Below are 18075 nucleotides of genomic sequence, written 5' to 3'. Positions count from 1 at the left end.
AGGGAGGGCAGGTTAAAATATTTACAAATACACACACACACACACACACACACACACACACACACACACGAGATAGCCCAGCTCATGAACTGAGATCTGCCTCTGGTGAGACTACTCCACAGGTAAAGACCATACTGATGAGAAGCACAAGAGTGAGAGCATCTGAAGCCTTCTTTAAGTGATATTCTGATTTTAGAAGAACTGATATGAACAAGTTAGTCCTCACTAGAACATTCCTTGGCTATCTGATTTAGAATTAAAATTCAGAGGTGCATTCAATGTGAAACTGAGTGTTTTGCTGTACCTAACCTGTAATGAGCTCTGCCCGCCTCTGAACACCAAGGTGATTTCCGCTCACTAAACACCAATACGTGTATGAATAAAAATGAAAGGATTTATCTAAATCTTGTTAATGCACACAGATGTTAAAAAGTGACCTTTACAACAGAAAAGGAAGGGGTGGATTTAAAGCTTTAAAGAAGAAGAAGCAGGTGCCTTATGTTCAAGTCATCTTTCACACACAAAAATGTAGATTCCAGCTCCAAGCAAAATATGAACATTCCATTTAGGTAGAAAAAAGGCCCTTTTAAAAAAAGTATGGCAGGGTGGAGGAGAGGGAGGACCTTAGCAAAGAGGAAGATGGGAATAAGAATAGAGGGACCATAGACCAGGTTGAGGGTCCCCTGAAGTTTGGTGCCAGCCCTGCCTTGCAGTGAAAAAACATTTTGTTACAATCTCAAGTCAATGTTTTCCACCCATTTTCTATCAATCTTCTTCTGTACATGCATGCACATTCCACACAGCATGATACCCTCCTCTCGTTTTCTTCATCACTGCAGATCTCTGGACTGCTCTCTGCTGTCCAACATTCTCTCTCCACCCTGTAACACTCTGTTTTCTTTTCCAGCACTCCACTGCATGCCCTCTATGCACTATCATGTTATTTCACCCCCATCTCTGTTACGTCTACACCCAGCCTCATTTCTCAGCAATCTTCTCTATCGTTCTTTTGTTCTCCCCGCACCTCCACAGGTTTTTCCTGCACCCCCAATTTCTTATCCCCCTTTTTCTTCCTCCACGCCACCAATCTCTGTATCTCTGTCTCAGCTACTTCTTTCCTTATTCTCACAGACCTCTCTGCACTGGTTCCCCCACTCCCAGGTATCTCTGCAACCCATGTTACTTCACCCCGAAGTCTCTGGACCCCAGATACAGGAATCTCTCACATCCCTTTTTATTCCTTAAGCCTTTCATTTTTGCTCAGACCCACCCATGTGACTACATTACAGTTCTCACAGGCAGAAACAAAACTATGCCCTACTTGTCCTTAGGTTTTCTAAAAAGTTGTTTGCCATTCAGAATCATTTTCAATCGAAATAGTCTGAGTGGAGGGAACTAGCAGTGTTATCACCCTCAGGAAACATTTCCATTATATGGATAGAGGTCCTATTGTTTATAGTCGCCATAAACAATGATTAAAAGATAGACTGTAGCAAATGCAACAGCCTCTTGCCAACTTCTATATTGGAAGTCCCAGAAGGGTAAGAAATTGTTTCTCAGTTAAAAGACAAAGCTTCCTTTCCCAGAACAATTTGTCTCTTGAACTGACAGCCACCCACTCCTGCTATTGACCCAACCCAACTTGGTCAGTTGCATATTTCCAGCTGTACTTAAGGCATATGTTCCTGCCAATCATCCTGGACACAGGGAAAATCAAGAGAATGCCCAGGAGGACAGGGGGGCAGGGAGAGAGAAATAGTTGTGCTTTTCATTCAGGCTTCCTTTGCTGTTCACCTTTAGCAGGAAAGAGAGAGAAAAGCCTTCCTTTTTATCGTAGTCTGCATTGCATTGGATATCAAATTGTTTCCACATAAAAAGTGTTACGAATTTTTAAAAAAAATTGTAATAATTGTTTTTTATATGTGAAATTGTTTCTATTGCTGATGTTTTATTGTAACACTGCTTCAAGATAATTTACGGGAAGCAACCCATAAATGGAATTAAATAAATAAATAAAATTTATTTGGGAAGGAGTTGTGTGATTTCAGAAGCCTTTCATCAAATAGTGGCCTAATACCAAGACCTGAAGAACAAAATACATTAAATGTGCCATTAGAAAACTACCACATTTTTTGCTCTATAAGACTCACTTTTTCCCTCCTAAAAAGCATGGGGAAATGTGTGTGCGTCTTATGGAGCGAATGCAGGCTGTGCAGCTATCCCAGAAGCCAGAACAGCAAGAGGGATCGCTGCTTTCACTGTGCAGCGATCCCTCTTGTTGTTCTGGATTCTGAGATTCAGAATATTTTTTTTCTTGTTTTCCTGCTCCAAAAACTAGGTTCGTCTTATGCTCTGGTGCGTCTTATAGAGCGAAAAATACGGTAACTAGCTGCTCTTGCAAATACTAATCCCTTACAGCTTTTGGATTTCAAGAGGCTCAAAGTCAAGCACTGTTATCTTTACAGATGTGGACTAAAGCTGGGGAAGAAGGGCCTAAAACGGAATTTCTATGGAAATTCTCCCTTCCTGTATGAGAGGATTCCCCCGAATCAGACTGATCTGAATCAGAGAGATGAACCAAGAGGTTAAAACACCACTTGGCCTGAGCCTGGAGGACTTGGGATGGCCTGAAAACCTGCAGGGACAAGAATGGGACACCCAGGACTCTACCATGCCCAATTCAAGGTGCTGGTCTATCAAGCCCTAAACAACTCAGGGAAGGGCCATAACTCAGAAGATCATCTAACTTTGTATGCAGAAGATCCTGGGTTCAACCCCAGGCATCTCCAGTTAGATCCTGGGAGAGATTCCTTGTCAGAAACCCTGGAGAGCTGTTGCCAGTCGGAGTAAAAAATACTGAACTAGATGGACCATCGTATAAGGCAGCTTCCTCTGTTTCAGGGCCCAAGCATCTGCAGGAGTGCCACCTCCAATACAAGCCAACTGGATCCTTAAAACTGGGTAGGGCACTCCTCACAGCCCCAAGGATTCATGGTGACCAGACTCATAGAAAACTCTTTTGCAAATTTCCCACTGTAAATGTGTCTGTCCCCTTCATTATTGGGATTTAGACATCAACTAAATATATTTGTTTACCCAGGTCTTTATAATCTGTTAAGTTAATGTTTGCCTTGAACAGCAGTGCATGGGTTGTGTTTTTAATTACTGTCAAGTTATGAATGCTTTGGTTTTGCTTTTGTTTTAATTACTGATATAATTTTGTTGCTTGTCCTTTTTTTTGTACATCGTCCGAGGAGGGTGATTCTTAAGCTCAATAAATAAATGATTTTATTTTTTTAAAGTGGGCATTCAAACCAATACCAGGAAGAGACAAATCAGACCGATGCAAAGACCAAAAGGTAGAAGGAACACACAATAATCACAGGAACCACACATCTTTCTGGGCCTCTAGCACCAATTCCAAGATGCTTTACCACCTGACAGTACCAAACTCCATGCTGTTACTACCTTGTTACTACCAGAGCTCAACAACAGCAAAAAGTGGCCACACACTTCTGAGGCCTTATCAGGCAGAAATGGCAATTGTGGGGCAAATCAAAAAGTAGAGATGGACAGATTAGTCTATTTCTAGTATGTGTCCGTGTTCAGCCATAACCCCATTCTTTCCCATTTCTGCATCATTCTGCAAACTTTCACCCACACAAACAAATCATATTTTAATACACATTTAACCTAAAATATGGATTTTGAATGCATTTTAATGTAAAATAAATGTTTGCCCACATTTAAATATGCATTTTAATACATTCTTTTGAGCTGATTAACGATATCTAACATTTGGGAAAGTGGAAAAACCAAAGGAAAACAGCATTGCAATCCACATATTAGGTCAGCTCACTTAAAAATAAGAGCTGAACAAAAATGATCAAAGATCACCTCAAAGCACTTACTCAGCACTCTCTGCTTAGTTCCTAAAAGACTGGCAGAGACAAGCCAAAGGGCAGGAAAAGAAAACCAGGCTTTCTGCTCTTCCACTGAGTTTTTTTTAACTGCCTCTAAGCAACAATAAAGCATCTACTGCTGAGGCACTGAAACATCTGAGGACTGAGAGTGCTGAAAGAGAGCCTTCAGAAAGATATTTGGAATAGTCTGCTTCCTACTGGTCAAGACAGAGCACTACCCATTGCAGAAAATGCACTTAATTGGCTCTAGTAACAGAGAGATGTAACATTACCACATAATATTTCTTCTGAACTAAACCCCAAATGTTTTTGTATTTATAAAAACTATAAACAGAATCTAGATAATTTATAACCTGTCAGGATTTTGACCTTGTTTAACACCTCTTCCCTTATTTTTTAAGTTTCAGTTTTTTGGACCACAGGACCAGTTTTTATATTCAGAAAAATAAGAGATTGAAACCAAAGTTATTTGCTCTTCCTTTTCACACATAAAAGAGCACGTCTGTTGCCACTGTGATTGTGCTGCAGAAATGCTGCACACGAATGACTTCTGGGTGGAACTGGGTCCAAGGAACAAATGCCCTGGAGAGTTTATATTACAAGACAGCAGCAAGCATTTCTTTTCCAGCAAAAACTACTTCACTTCTGAAGTGAACAGGCCTGGCAAACTAACATGCTTGCCTTGTCCGAGCACAGCCATGCATACTAACGGTTTTAGCAGAACACTTGGACGCAAAGCCTTCAAACACACATTGCAGGCAGGCACTCTGAGGGGGTGAACAGTGCCTTCCAATAATTTATCTTCATTCCCTCACACAAGTACATGGCAATTTTAGTAGTTGTGATCTAAAGATTCACTTTTTAAAATTTATGTTTTTAATTTGTATCCCACTTGTTGGTCCTCTGTGGCCTTGCAGTTAGAATTAAAATGGAAATATGACACATTGGAAATGGAAAGATGAAGATTTTTGTTCCAAATCTGAAGTCTGCCTCTCTCATGTTCACTTATATGATTGAAATCTGGACTCTGGCACAGACTGTTTCAGCCTGTGTCCTGACCCTTTTTCTAGCCAAAGTCTTGCTTGTGGCTGTGCCAACAATGTATGTGGATCTCAATATGCTGCTTGTAAATGCCAGGTCAGTCCACATTAAGATCTCCCTCACCCACAATTTAATCAGGGTTAAGGATGCCAACCTGGCATATACAATCAAGACCTGAGTGAGGAGCAAGTCAGGGGGTTAGTTTCTCCCAGCTATGCCCACCTTGGTACTTGGTCCAGCACAGGAGTAGACACCAAAGCACCTGATCTGCATGGCATACCTAGTATGTCTTGCCTTTTAAAAATATTTCCTGCCCATGCTCCACACAATGGCGAGTACTTTGAGCTCACAACAGATAACAGCACACTTTTTATTCACTATTTTATTAAAATATTACTAATACCCCACCATTCACCCCTAGTCCACTACAGGATTTGTAAGGTCATTCTCACCTAATTGAGGCTCACTAATTGCCACAGTGATTCAGAGTCAACATTAATATTAGCTTCTTCTGTTTACTTTCTCCTGCCCAAAGGCTAAATAATTAAGGATTGGTGCAAAATGAAATGCAAAGGTCACTAAATCTTTAACCATTTGAGTTTGAAGAAGTTACAGGTATGTCAGCTTAAAAAAGAAATGCTCTTGTATACATTTTCATTCCCAGTCTTTCCTTAGATTGCATAGGCTGGCTACTCAGCGACTGCCCATTATTTCAAGCATTCTGCAGCTCAGCCTTGTCATTGGAAAAGAGATATGCAGCCGAGTCCAAGTGAGTCTGGTAGGATAGTTCTCTCTCTCTCTCTCTCTCTCTCACACACACACACACACACACACAGGTTTTATGGGAAGGAAGACTGACTGCACTTTTTACCTAGGGAACCTGTGGACCTGCAGGTGTTGTTCGACTCACAACTCTCATCATCCCCAGCCAGGATGGCCAATGGTCAGGGATGATGGGAACTACAGTACAGCGACATGTGGAGGGTAAAGGGTTAAGAAGCGTTGCCCCAAAGACTGGTCATTCATTTCAGATTGCAAGTAAATTGACCAAAGACAAACAGTAAATAGGTGCCAGTTTGGACAAGAAGAATTATGCCTTTCTTTTGACAATTAAATTCTGTGAAAGGGCACTAGCCATGACAAGCTCTTATGTAAGTGTGATCATGATCTTACTTTATGTTCTTTTATGTTATTTCATAATCCCAAATATTTTCCCACATAGACTTTTCAATTTAATTTATTTTTTTTAAAAAAAAATAATTAAAAAAAGGAAAGTTTTTAAGCCAGGTAAGTTCTTTGATTTAAAGAAAGTTTTCTTCTTTTTTCAAAATTTGTATTTTGTATCAATAGGAAGGTTACTTATGCTTCTAAACCAATATGCAAGTAGCCAATGTGATATATCACCCAACTATTGTTTTATTGGCAACCACATCATTCTGCACCAAAAATTAAAGGAAACAGTGTTATATAGACATGGTTTAAAAAAGAGCAAGGATAGGGCTAAAAGATGTTCTCCACTTGCACCTTCACTTTGTACAAGTAAGAAACTAAAGCCAAGATAAAAACAAAAATCCAAAGCCACAAGGTATTGAATCTATGGGCTAGTTAGGATATTCACACTGTATTCCTAGGCTAGGTTGGCTCTATGGTATACCTTCTTTCCCAAATCAGGGCACCCCATACATCATTCCTAAACAGTTAAATAAGCAAAGACTCCAAGGAGAACAAAGGTACTCTACTGCAACATGCCTAACATTTACATTGCCCCTCTCTGCTCATTAAACAGATTTTGTTTAAATAATGAACAAACTGTATTACAGACTCCAATGAGAATTCCAAAATTATAAGTCAACTGATAAAGCTCAGAGGAGATGGAAGAGAACGGGAGGGAGAGAAGAGCAATATTGACTAATATAAAGGGCGCAGCTTGAGAAAGGATATTCCTGCCACACCTGATCAAACATAGTCCACAGAGGGGAGAAGGAAAGAGGAACACGAGAAGAAATGAGACAAGGCAGTTGGAAATTTGCATCCAGCACAGATTAAAACAAACTCAGTAGGGACTGAGGAAATACAGAATATATATTACTATAAATGCAAAACTGTTCTAAAAGCTAACTCAAATGTCAAAGATTACTGCTTGAATAAATTTGAATATGAAAGTCATTGCTTCTGTAACTTAATGAAGAAATGTTCAAACCGAATTCAAGTAAGAGCTGAACTCTGCCCCTGTGTTGCCTCTTAAAAGTGGAGGTCTCTGACAATAGCACAACATGCCATCAGGGCCCACCAATACCCTGCCTAGGATCAAGTCTGTTCCCAAGAACACCTAGGAAGGATTTCCAGTCAGTGCTACATGACAGAATTAACCTACACACAGGAGACATGAAGGCTGGCATGGTCTTTTCACAAGTGATATGAATATCAGGAAACTTAACTATTGATTCCACAATTGCACATTAGTCCAATGTATGCATCATGGCAGAAAGTCTAAACCAAAATTCTGAGCATTTTCCTAGCACAAAGTATGAAAGAGTCATCTAGATTCTAATCAGGAGATTTGTGAAGAAAATATTTTATCATCCCTCAGCCCCAAACCATACAGCTGGCATGCACACACAACAACCAGCCCCCTCCAATCTTCTTGCATCACTTTCCTCCTGTGTGCTTGTATGTCATTAGTTTGGCTATTGTCACATCCACAACTGAAGTAGGAAGAAAGCACGGTCAGGGAAATGGAGGGCAAGACACTCTGTTTCTAACCAATGAAAATCAAGTGCCAAAACATTCCACTCCAATTTTATTTTATGAATTCAAATGAATTTGCACAGCTAAATTTTAGGTATCTAGGGTGTAGGGTTATGCTTACTCAGCGAATGTGGAAACGTATTCTGTACCACATGGAGGATGTAGCCCCTATCAGCTTAAAAGCACATGCAATCCTAACAGCCACCTCATAAGGTAGGTCAGCATTATCTCCAGTGGCATACTAGGAGGAGAGAATGAAGCATTTATTGCCTGTCCAATGCCATTGATGCATTCATGCATGAGTTAAGATTTAAACTTGGTACATTATTGAGGCAAGAACTCACATGCCATTCCCAACAAAATAGCATAAAGGGTAGTGTCTAACTAGTTTGGTTTAGTATTTTATACCCCACTTTTCCGTATACAAAATAGTCACGGTGGCTCACAATAGATTAAACAATACTATTACAAAGAAACACAACAAAGTGGATCAAACAAAAGCAGATCTCAAGAGGCACAAAGTTAGACACTTTCTGAAAGGACACATATACAGATGGTGCCCAAGAACAACCATGCTAGGTTAGGTTGGAAGCACAAGAGACAGGGTCTTCTCAATGATGGCACCACAGCTATAAAGCTCCCTACTCAATGAAGTGCATTTGAGCCCATCAGTGCAGGATCTTAAAAAAGCATACATCTTCCAAGCTACATTTCATTATTTTTGGCTATGTGATTATGAGCTGTTTTGCACTTTTAAATCATAAAACTTTGACAGACCTACAAAGCCTAGGTGCTCTTTCATTATAATACCACCTAATATGTCTCCCTTCATTTATGTATTGACCCTATTACGTACACTGCACTGTGAAGGAATGGTTTGAAAGTCAACCTAGATTTCACAGTCTTGGCGCCAGCTGTGAATGCAATGCTATTCTGTACTGATACATAATCCATATCCCTATTTAAAAAAACAATAAATCTGTTTCTGCAGAATTTAGGTATGTGCCTTGATCCTCTACATACCCAATATTAACTTAAAAAACATCAACAGCTTACCAGTTATGTTATTCAGCACTTCTTTCAAAACACTGAAGCTGTGCAAAAGAGGATCACGGTCTTCATCCTAAACACATGAAAAGGTTGTTACTAAGTAGGAACTGGACTAAGTTAAAACTTCCTCACTAAGAGGGAGAAAATATTTATATCATCTTTCAATAAGCACTTAAACAGATCATTATTCAAAGAAGGTCTCTCCTGGTCATATGCAAGAGGGGGAAAATTGGGGCTCACTCAGCTGGGGGGCAGGAGCCTTTCCGCTCCCCAGCGGAGACATGCAAACAAGCTGTGTTGTCCCCAGTCCGCAAGGCACTGGGGTGAAAGTGTCTCAGCTCCCACAGTGAGAGCTGCAACAGTTGGCTGAGGCCAATGCAGCTAGTTATTTCAACATCATGGTGTATCGCCAGATTGCGATGTTTGGCTGGTGATGCATCACAATGTTGAAAACCTGACATCACCCAGCCCTACTAGTAGTACATGGGCATTGACTGCTGGGAATGAGTGTTTCAGCATGTTGCCTCGTGCTCCGGCCAGCTTGCTAGCCCACCACCTGTTGTGCCAGTTTAACAGTAGCAGCACTGGCATGCCACCCCATTCCCACCAAGCTGCTAATCCAGCTCGATTGCATTGTGCAAAATGGGTGTTAGGAGGAAGGTCACAGAGGTAGCACACAGTTCCTTTGCCAAAAGGATTTCAGCTGCTACACACAATGCATCTATATCCAGGTCAGCAGGGATGTGGGTGAGTATGCAGAACAACCCTATGTAGGCCTGCTCAGAAGTCCCACTGGGTTCAATGGGACTTACTCCTTGATAAGTATGCATAGATTCACAGCAGCCTTAAGAAATGAATGGAATAAGTAGTATGAATGGCTAAACACAGTTGTGAGTAACCTGTGGCCCACCTCCAGATGATGGACTGTCATAGGTTTCCCTCCCTGTTGCCCTCTGGATGTTGCTGGACTACAACGCCCATCATACCTGACCACTGCCCATGCTGGCTGGGGCCGATGGGATCTGTAGTCCAACAACATACTCCGTATCCCTAGACTATCTCAAATGGGATGTTCATTTGAGTTTCACATTGGGCAGCAAAATGTACTGGAATTGCCAATTGCCACAGCAGAAGGTTATAAAGCTGGGGAGGAATTTGTATACTTTTATTATTTCTTTACAATATTCTCTGAACTTTACTTCATACTCAAAGGCACTTTTTCTTTAAATTGTTGTCTCTCAATTCTTAAACTGCTCCAATCAGAAGTTTAAAGCTTTGATCAGAAGTGTTACCTCACATGGGTGTGTGCATTTTTAAAGCTTTTGAGAGAAAGCATTTTAGACAGGCTCTGAAAGACAATGTTCAAGGCACCAGGATTTGAGAATAGAAAGTGACAACCCTTTATTCCAGTTCAAAGGTGTGGAAAGACTGTACCAACCCCTCCAACAACACAGAATTTAACAACCAATCCCGAAGGGGGTAGCGATACTGCCAGGACGGTGTTTAGTGCTACAAGAGTCTACACAAAATAAAAAAGACCTAAGAAGTCTGTGGATCCTTAAAGACTAACACATTTGTTTCTACATAAACAATTTTTATGCTTTTTGTAAGCAGGATCTTGTTTTATCAGATGCATGAACTATCCAAATAGTAGGTATTATATAAATGGGTGTATAAAAATGTAGCACCCATAATACTACTTTGCACAATTCTAGTGCTCAGAGAGCATCTTTGTGATCCTAACAACCCTGCAATTTAGACCAGTATTATTATCCCAATATGTGGGTGCAGTAGAGTGGGCTCACAATATCCTGTTGGTACCCTGTCCCAAAGTTCAGCACTTTTCAGTCCCTTATACAATAGATGCCACACTCCAAATTATTTTGTTAACTAGAATTAGACAAGTGCCTATACAAATGGAAGATCAAAGCCGCCTACAGCAACATATAGCAAATAACTATTTCAGTTTCTCATATATGTTTGATATTAGACAGATTCAAAATTCACTTCATGCAACACTCAGCAGCTTACCAAATGTGTATGAGTACTCCATCTTGCACTGCGTTTTATGGCTCCTACTACTGTATTGATTTCACCTTGAATAATATAAATGTTCTTATCCACAATCCTGACAGACCTAGAATTGAGAAACTAAATTAGTACCCATTCAAATACAAAAAATAACATTATTATTCCATACCAGGAAAAGAAATTTGAAAGTATGTCCCAGAATCTACTCTTTGGATGCCAAAAATGATAGAAATATTTCATGAAATGAGAAATAGTTAAATTATCTTGGTGCGGTCTGTTTTATATGTTTTTATTAATAGCTATTCCACCCTATCTTTTAGCTCACAGAGAGACCCCAAGGCAGCTCACAAATCAGGACACAACATTTTTATGTTAGTTTCTCAAGCCACTGAACCCATCAAACCAAAAGGTTTAATCAGAATCAAGCTTTCCTTCCTTCTTTCACGTGCTTTGGGGGAATGAGGGTCAGCATGTACAATAAATCTAGAGTTTCACTATTTCTTTTAAGATACTGTACAACTTTTAGCATTTCAAAAGCAAGAAAACCCTAAAAAGCCACTATAAACCTGGGGGGAAAGAACTCATGACTTCACAGCCTAGACCCAGCAAACCACAGATTGAGCTAAGTAAACCACTACAGGAAAGATATGGGTTAGTACTTGGCATACAACTAATCTGGCAATCAACTGAGCACTGTAAAAAAAAAAAAAAAAAAAGAGTGAGTAAAGCCTGCCAGTGGTTAACAGCCCGGAAGCAAAGGATCAGAAATGCACACAGAAGTGAGGAACAATCCAAGTACAGTGGTACTTAATTCATTCCGGAGGTCCGTTCTTAACCTGAAACTGTTCTTAACCTGAAGCACCACTTTAGCTAATGGGGCCTCGTGCTGCTGCCGCGCTGCCGGAGCACGATTTCTGTTCTCATCCTGAAGCAAAGCTGTTAACCTATTTCTGGGTTAGCGGAGTCTGTAACCTGAAGCGTCTGTAACTCGAGGTACCACTGTAGTACATCTGTGCAGCAGTGTAGTATTTGGAAAAGCACAGATATATCTACCAATCTGGGAAGCGGCCAAAAGCACACCCTGCCCATTAGACTAGGCCTCCCTCCCCAATTTCTAGGGTACATTTCCATACCATTTGGTGGGCATCTCACTGATAAAGTCACAGAGATGGGCTACCATGGAAGAGGACTAAAGGAAAAAGGGGTAGAAGGCAGAAGACTGAGGTAAGTAGAATGTGATGAATGGATCGCTGCATGCGTGGTGTAGTGCCAACCACCTTGAAAGAGACAGTGGTACAGCCCCTACTTTAAAAGCCCAATCTGGACCTTGAGATTCCTGAGTACTGCTGCTGATTACAAATGCTCCTTTCAGGGACAAGGTGCTTGTGCAGGAGTGGGGTGGGGTAATGGCCTAGCTTCAGAAACACTTGGAGGAAACCAATTATCTAGACCCATTTTAGAAAGGGTTCCAGACCAAGCTTTCAGACTGAATCAGCTTTAGTTGTTCTGATGGATGTCCTTTACTAGGAAACAGACAAAGGGAGAGTAACCCTGTTATTCTGGATATTTCTGAAGATTTTGACAGCGTTGAACATGGTATTCTTCTGGGCCAACTCTATGAGATCGGACTTGCGGGTGCTGTGTTGCACTGCTTAGATTCCTATCTGTGGGACAAGATTCAGGGAATAACACTGGGTAAGCATACCTCACTGTCCAGACACCTGCACTCTCTAGGAACTATTCTGTCCCCAACACTATTTAACATCTAAATAAACTGTTGGGAGCAGTCATCATGATCTTTGGGACACAGTGTCAGCAATCCTGAGCACAGCTGCTCTGTTATATCTAAATAAGACATAGCTTTGGTTTTGAACCAGCGTCAGGATGGAGTAATGAGCTGTATAAAGGCAATAAACTGAAAATGAATCGGCAGCATTTGATATTTCTTTATCTACTACATTCTACAGTGGTACCTCGGGTTAAATACTTAATTCGTTCCGGAAGTCCGCACTTAACCTGAAGCACCACTTTAGCTAATGGGGCCTGCTGCTGCTGCTGTGCCGCTGGAGCACAATTTCTGTTCTCATCCTGAAGCAAAGTTCTTAACCTGAAGCACTATTTCTGGGTTAGCGGAGTCTGTAACCTGAAGCGTATGTAACCTGAAGCGTATGTAACCCGAAGTACCACTGTATAAGGAAACAAACGAGAGATCTGAGTTATCTACTCATTGTATAAATTCTGACATCCTTATTCCAGGGTGAAAATAGGCCTTTGAGTGTTATATCATGAGAGAAATCCTAGGACAGAGGATAAAATTAAAATAATTTCATTGTTTTGTTCATTATTCCAGTCAAATCCAATAGTATTTTTATGTATATGCCCTCAATGCAGCTTGCATAAAATGTAGTTAAAACACAATTAAAACCAACCTAAAATAAAATTAAAATCAAGGAACTGGCAAGTTTTTGGATATTTACTATTCCTAAGATCCGGTAGAGAGGCCTATATCTGGGCTGCACTAGTCATGGAGGCACAATTGTTTGTGGCAAGAGAAAGGGCCTTCTGGATTATGGAACACATGAGGTCTAGTTGTTCCCCTCCCTTGCCATTTCTGCCAATTAGTGAAAACCTTTCTCCCCTGGCAAGCTTTCATCTTTCTGGGCAGATGACACATGGTGGACCTTGTTTAGGGTTTTTATCTACTGCACTGTTTTCCATTTTCACATTGTTTTATTCTTATATTGTTGATAGTATGATACTACCGTTGTAAGATGGCATTGTAAAATGAGCAATGTGAATGCAGTGCAAAAGTGCAGGATACAAATCTTCTGGAAAAAATAAAATACTGCATTTGTGGTGAATCCACAAGTGGCATGGGCAGCAGGAGTTTACATCATACCTGAATGTAAGTTGGAGGTACTGTGGAGTTAAGCATACAGCAAACTCTGCTGAAGTGCACTAGTGCCTACTCCCCAGTCTAGGAGACTTGAGACAAAACTACTCCCAGTGTTTGTTAAGACTGGCATTCTCTCATACTTTAAGCTTTCCTTGTGGCACACCTGCAAAAAAGATTGGTCACTACTTTTGTAGCTCAAGGGCTCAACTCTTTCTGTCAAAACCACCTTTAAGAGGTCTATATATATTATGACAGCTAACCCTTCTGCTTGTCAGATAGAAATACACATTTGGGTAGTGAAGACAATGTGTTCAGGTAATCCAGCGTCTACCCCATATTGCATATATTCAACAGTCATAAGTAGTTGCACTTTCCTCTAAGCTGCAACTCTACCCAACTTCAAAAATCAAACATTACAGCTACTCAACCTCCAACAAATCAGGTTTGAGGAAGCTCTGTTCAAGTTAGATAGCCATACGGTAATGTATCAAAAAGTAATGAGGACAAGTTGTATCTACTAGTCTTTGGAAAGATGGCAGAGTTGGCATGTTTGTGTGTCACATGAAATCTATCACCACCAACTCAAAAACGAAGAACACTATATGAACACGAGGCATGTATACAGGCCCCAAATGCGAGTTCTGGGTACTTGCACATTCATAATGACACCCAGTTCTTTGACTTCCAGCAGACACTTTACAGATCTGTTCTTCCCCTATGTTCCAATAGCACTTACAGCCATATTTGAAGGTGTGTTTACAGCCATATTTGAAAGTGTGCAAATATATAAAGCATTGCTTTATGAGAACCAGCCCAGGCCCACCTAGGCCCACCTGGGCAAGCTGGGAAGGTCACTGAGTCAACATCCGTACCCTCAACACCTAAGTCACTTGGAGTGCCAATGGCAAGGATGAAATGCAGTGTGCTCCCTCTCATTGGGGGATATTCCAGCCACCTAAATGCAAAATTGTGCTAGACATAGGGCATCACTCCACCCAGGACTCCTCTGGAATACTCTGGGGTGATGCTAAGATCTCTGCATTCATGCAAAGGGCTAAGAAGACCAGAGATAACGCTAAACCCTAATGCTGCCTCCCATCCAAAAGTGCAAATCAGACTACCTGAGATACTGTCCCTCACCCCCAAATCCTCTGTACTTGACAAGCCTCATTCCTCTCACATTAAACTGCATGCCCCAGGCTGTTGGGTCTTCCCAGGCACCTAGCACAAATTAAAATATGTTCACTTCCTTCAAAACTATTCACAACCCCCAATGAAATGTAGCGTGTGCCCAGACCCTAGCAGGCAGGGTTTTGCCTATCCCTCCCCAACCCTGAAGCTTGTCCCAAAATCAAGCCAATGGCCAGATCCTTAGACAAGCAATGTTTTTATAGCCCTGCTGTCACAGATCTTTTAACCAGAGAAGCTGAGGGCACAGTCTCAGGCATTCTGCTTTGCAAAATGCACACTGCCTTCCCCAGCAAGGGCCTTCACTGATGCTTTTTAGGGCACCCCAGCAACAGCAGCTGGACTGCCAAAACTGGGCCGGCTCACAAAGAGTCACCAAACACCTCAGCTCAGGTGCCCCAAGAGTGCGGGAGGATCTTATTCCCCCATGGGAACCTGCACAGGACTCTGAGATCTTTGGAGGAAAGCCCTTCTCTCAGTCCTGCCACCCTCAACAGTAACACTTGGTGGGGTCACAAGAGAGGGCCTTATTGGTGGTGGCAGCTCCCAGGAAACTTCAAAACTCCCTTCCTCCGGACCATCTCCTGCCTTGCTGTCCTCCCAACCAGCAGGTGAAGAAGACCTTTCTTACTCCAACAGGCCTTTGGGAACGCCTGCTTTTAATTAAAGGTGTCGGCGCTGCTCTTATTGTAATAACTGGTGCCGTGCTGTTTTTATGGAGATTATTGGTTATGTTTCAAAACAGAGCTTAGATAGCTATGCAGTTTTCAATTCCATTGGGTCTCCAGCCATAGGAACCAACTCCTCACCCGCCGCCCTAAAAAAATAAAATATTTGAGGGGGTCGGGTCCCCACAAATTTGATGTGCATTGCCATTCAAATAACGTGTGTGCACCATGGCATGTGATCAATTATGTGGGGCGGGACTTACCCCCCCCCCCAATATTTTATTCAAGTTGGCACCCCTGTCTCCAGCAGCTGTTGGACTACAACTCCCAAAGTCCCTAGCTAGCAGGTGAGGGGGTGATGGGAGTTGCAGTCCAACAGGAGCTGAGGCCCCACGCTGCTTATTTCGATGCTTATTTTTTTCTTCTTTTATAGCAGTTCTTGTTTTTATCAGCAAGCCGCCCCGAGTCCCGTCAGGCGGAGTATAAGTAAATACATAACCATAACAACCACAGTCATAATCTCGGCCGGAAGGTCAAGCGGTCCCTTGCTGCACTTTGCCTCGGCCCTGCCTCCCGAGACAGGGAAACCGCGGCCTTCGCGACCCGCTTGGGCCGGACACCACCTTCGGGCCCTTGCCGGCCCCCACACACGAAGGACAGGCCCCGCGGCCCAAACGCCCTCGGCTCCCTCAGCAGGCAAAACCCGAGTGCGGGCCGGGCAGCTGGGAATGTCTGGCTGGCTCGCTCACTCACCCCTCCATCCAACCGGCATCCAAAATGGCGGCGCCTGAGGGCAGTTGCTGAGGCGTCGGAGGGCCTCTCGGCATTGCCGGGGAGCCGGACCGGCGGCGGCCCGCTCCGGAAAGCCCGCTAGCTCCGAGAAAGGCAGCCGCCCTGAGGAACGGCAGGAACCGGCTCCTCTCCCCTCTTCGCTTCTCTCTCACTGACGTGGAAACAAGGGCGCATCCTAGCTTGCTGCGCGGTTCACTGCCGGGGACGGGGAGGGACCTCGGCCAATCGAAACCAGCACCTGAAGTGACAGGACACCCGCCGCCCAATGGGATCGGCTCGTTCCGAGGGAGGTTGGCGGGAGGCGGGGAGGAGAAACCCTTCCGCCGCCGCCCCCCTAGCGAGGAAGCCAATCAGGAGAAAGGCTTGGCGATATTGGCATCGCTAGTTGCCAATAGCTGTGTGGGAAAGAGAAAGGAAAGGAAAAGCCAACCCTCCGGATAGGTGAGCAGCCTCCCGGGAGAGAAAGAGAATCAAGAGTGATTGCACTGCAGAGCGAAGGTTTGCTGTGCATTATGGGGTGCAGCTTGTCATTTCTGGGCTGCGGGAGCGTGTGAATGGTCAAACGCGCAATTCATTGGTGTGTGTGTTTTTTTTGTGTGTGTGTTTTGATCTCCCCCAAAAATTACCACCCAAAAAACAAAATAAGGAAATGCATCGGTGGCTACTGCACTACTACATTTTTACTTTGTCATGTGTTAGTTGCACTGAATTTTATGCTTTATTACATAAAATTTATTCGCCGCTCGGTTTGTGAAAAAATACAAACTCAAAGCAGATTAATAAAAACCTAACAATAAAATCGAGATAAATCATATAATTGTAGACTTGGAAGAGATCCAAGGGTCATCCAGTCCAACCCCCTGCAACACAGAAATACGTACAACCTTACCCAAAAACATGAAAAAGTTAAAAAGCTAAAACAGATGAATGAAGCTTTTCTGTTAGGAATGATGGGTAAAGAAATTAAAAAAGAAGATAAGATATTATTCCTATATGCCACTACAGCCGCAAGAATCATGTTAGCACAAAACTGGAAAACGGAAGTTATACCTAATATAAGTGAATGGCAGGTTAAAATGGTAAATTATGCCGAGCTCGCTAGAATAACAGCAAGGATAAGGGACCAAGATGAACAGAAATTTCATGACGACTGGAATAAATATTGGACGTATATTGGAACCAATTTGTAGGCGACACTAGCGGGGGTAGAACAACTCTAACAGTAAGGGGTTACTATCTAAGACTAAAAATAAAATACGTGACCATAGAATCTGTTCAACACTTACCAAAGGGGTGGAGGGAAGTCCAAGGCTCGACAGAGCCTAAAATAAGGTGTTTATTTTTGTATGATTTGGTGGACATAATATGTATAAGTTATGTAATTGATCTTTGTATATATCTATTTGTTTATTTGTGTAAATACCAATAAAAATTTATTTGCAAAAAAAAACAAAAAAAAACAGATGAACATTAGCGGAATAAAGAATTGCTTCTACCTGCATTGAAGCCTTCTAGGGAGGCAATGATGCAACAGAAACCTTTTACAATACTTGTGGTGAGTCGGAGGTTTTTAATCTGGAATCAAGCTACATATAAGATGGTTGGCGTCATGGATGTTGACTTATTATGGAAATGTGTTCTGTATTAGTAATAGTAATGCTATTGCTATAACCTTGTCATGACCTTTGGATAGAACAATAAAACTATGAATGGGGGGGGAGGTAATCACGATAGTGCA

The 18075-nt window shown here is 42.1% G+C and overlaps 1 protein-coding gene across 21 annotated transcripts in view; it reads right to left on the bottom strand.

Annotated features, from left to right (window-relative positions):
- GBF1 (golgi brefeldin A resistant guanine nucleotide exchange factor 1) overlaps positions 1-16535 on the bottom strand; it is a 79851-nt gene extending 63316 nt beyond the window's left edge. For 14 of the 21 annotated variants that reach the window (XM_083615454.1, XM_083615468.1, XM_083615469.1 and 11 more), the window contains exons 1-3: positions 16299-16534; positions 10794-10899; positions 8769-8835 (exon numbers count right to left, since the gene is read on the bottom strand). In XM_083615454.1, coding sequence (XP_083471580.1) covers positions 8769-8835; positions 10794-10899; positions 16299-16372 — 247 coding nt within the window. In that variant the 5' untranslated portion in view covers positions 16373-16534. Of the gene's footprint in view, positions 1-8768; positions 8836-10793; positions 10900-16298 lie in introns of all 21 variants that reach the window. The other 7 variants (XM_083615455.1, XM_083615457.1, XM_083615460.1 and 4 more) reach the window with 1 other exon arrangement.
- Positions 16536-18075: the final 1540 nt, after the last annotated feature.

The sequence above is a fragment of the Podarcis filfolensis genome, assembly GCF_964270895.1.
Source record: "Podarcis filfolensis genome assembly, chromosome: 5".
Taxonomy (NCBI): Eukaryota; Metazoa; Chordata; class Lepidosauria; order Squamata; family Lacertidae; genus Podarcis; species Podarcis filfolensis.
This window is presented reverse-complemented; position numbering and strand designations above follow the sequence as displayed.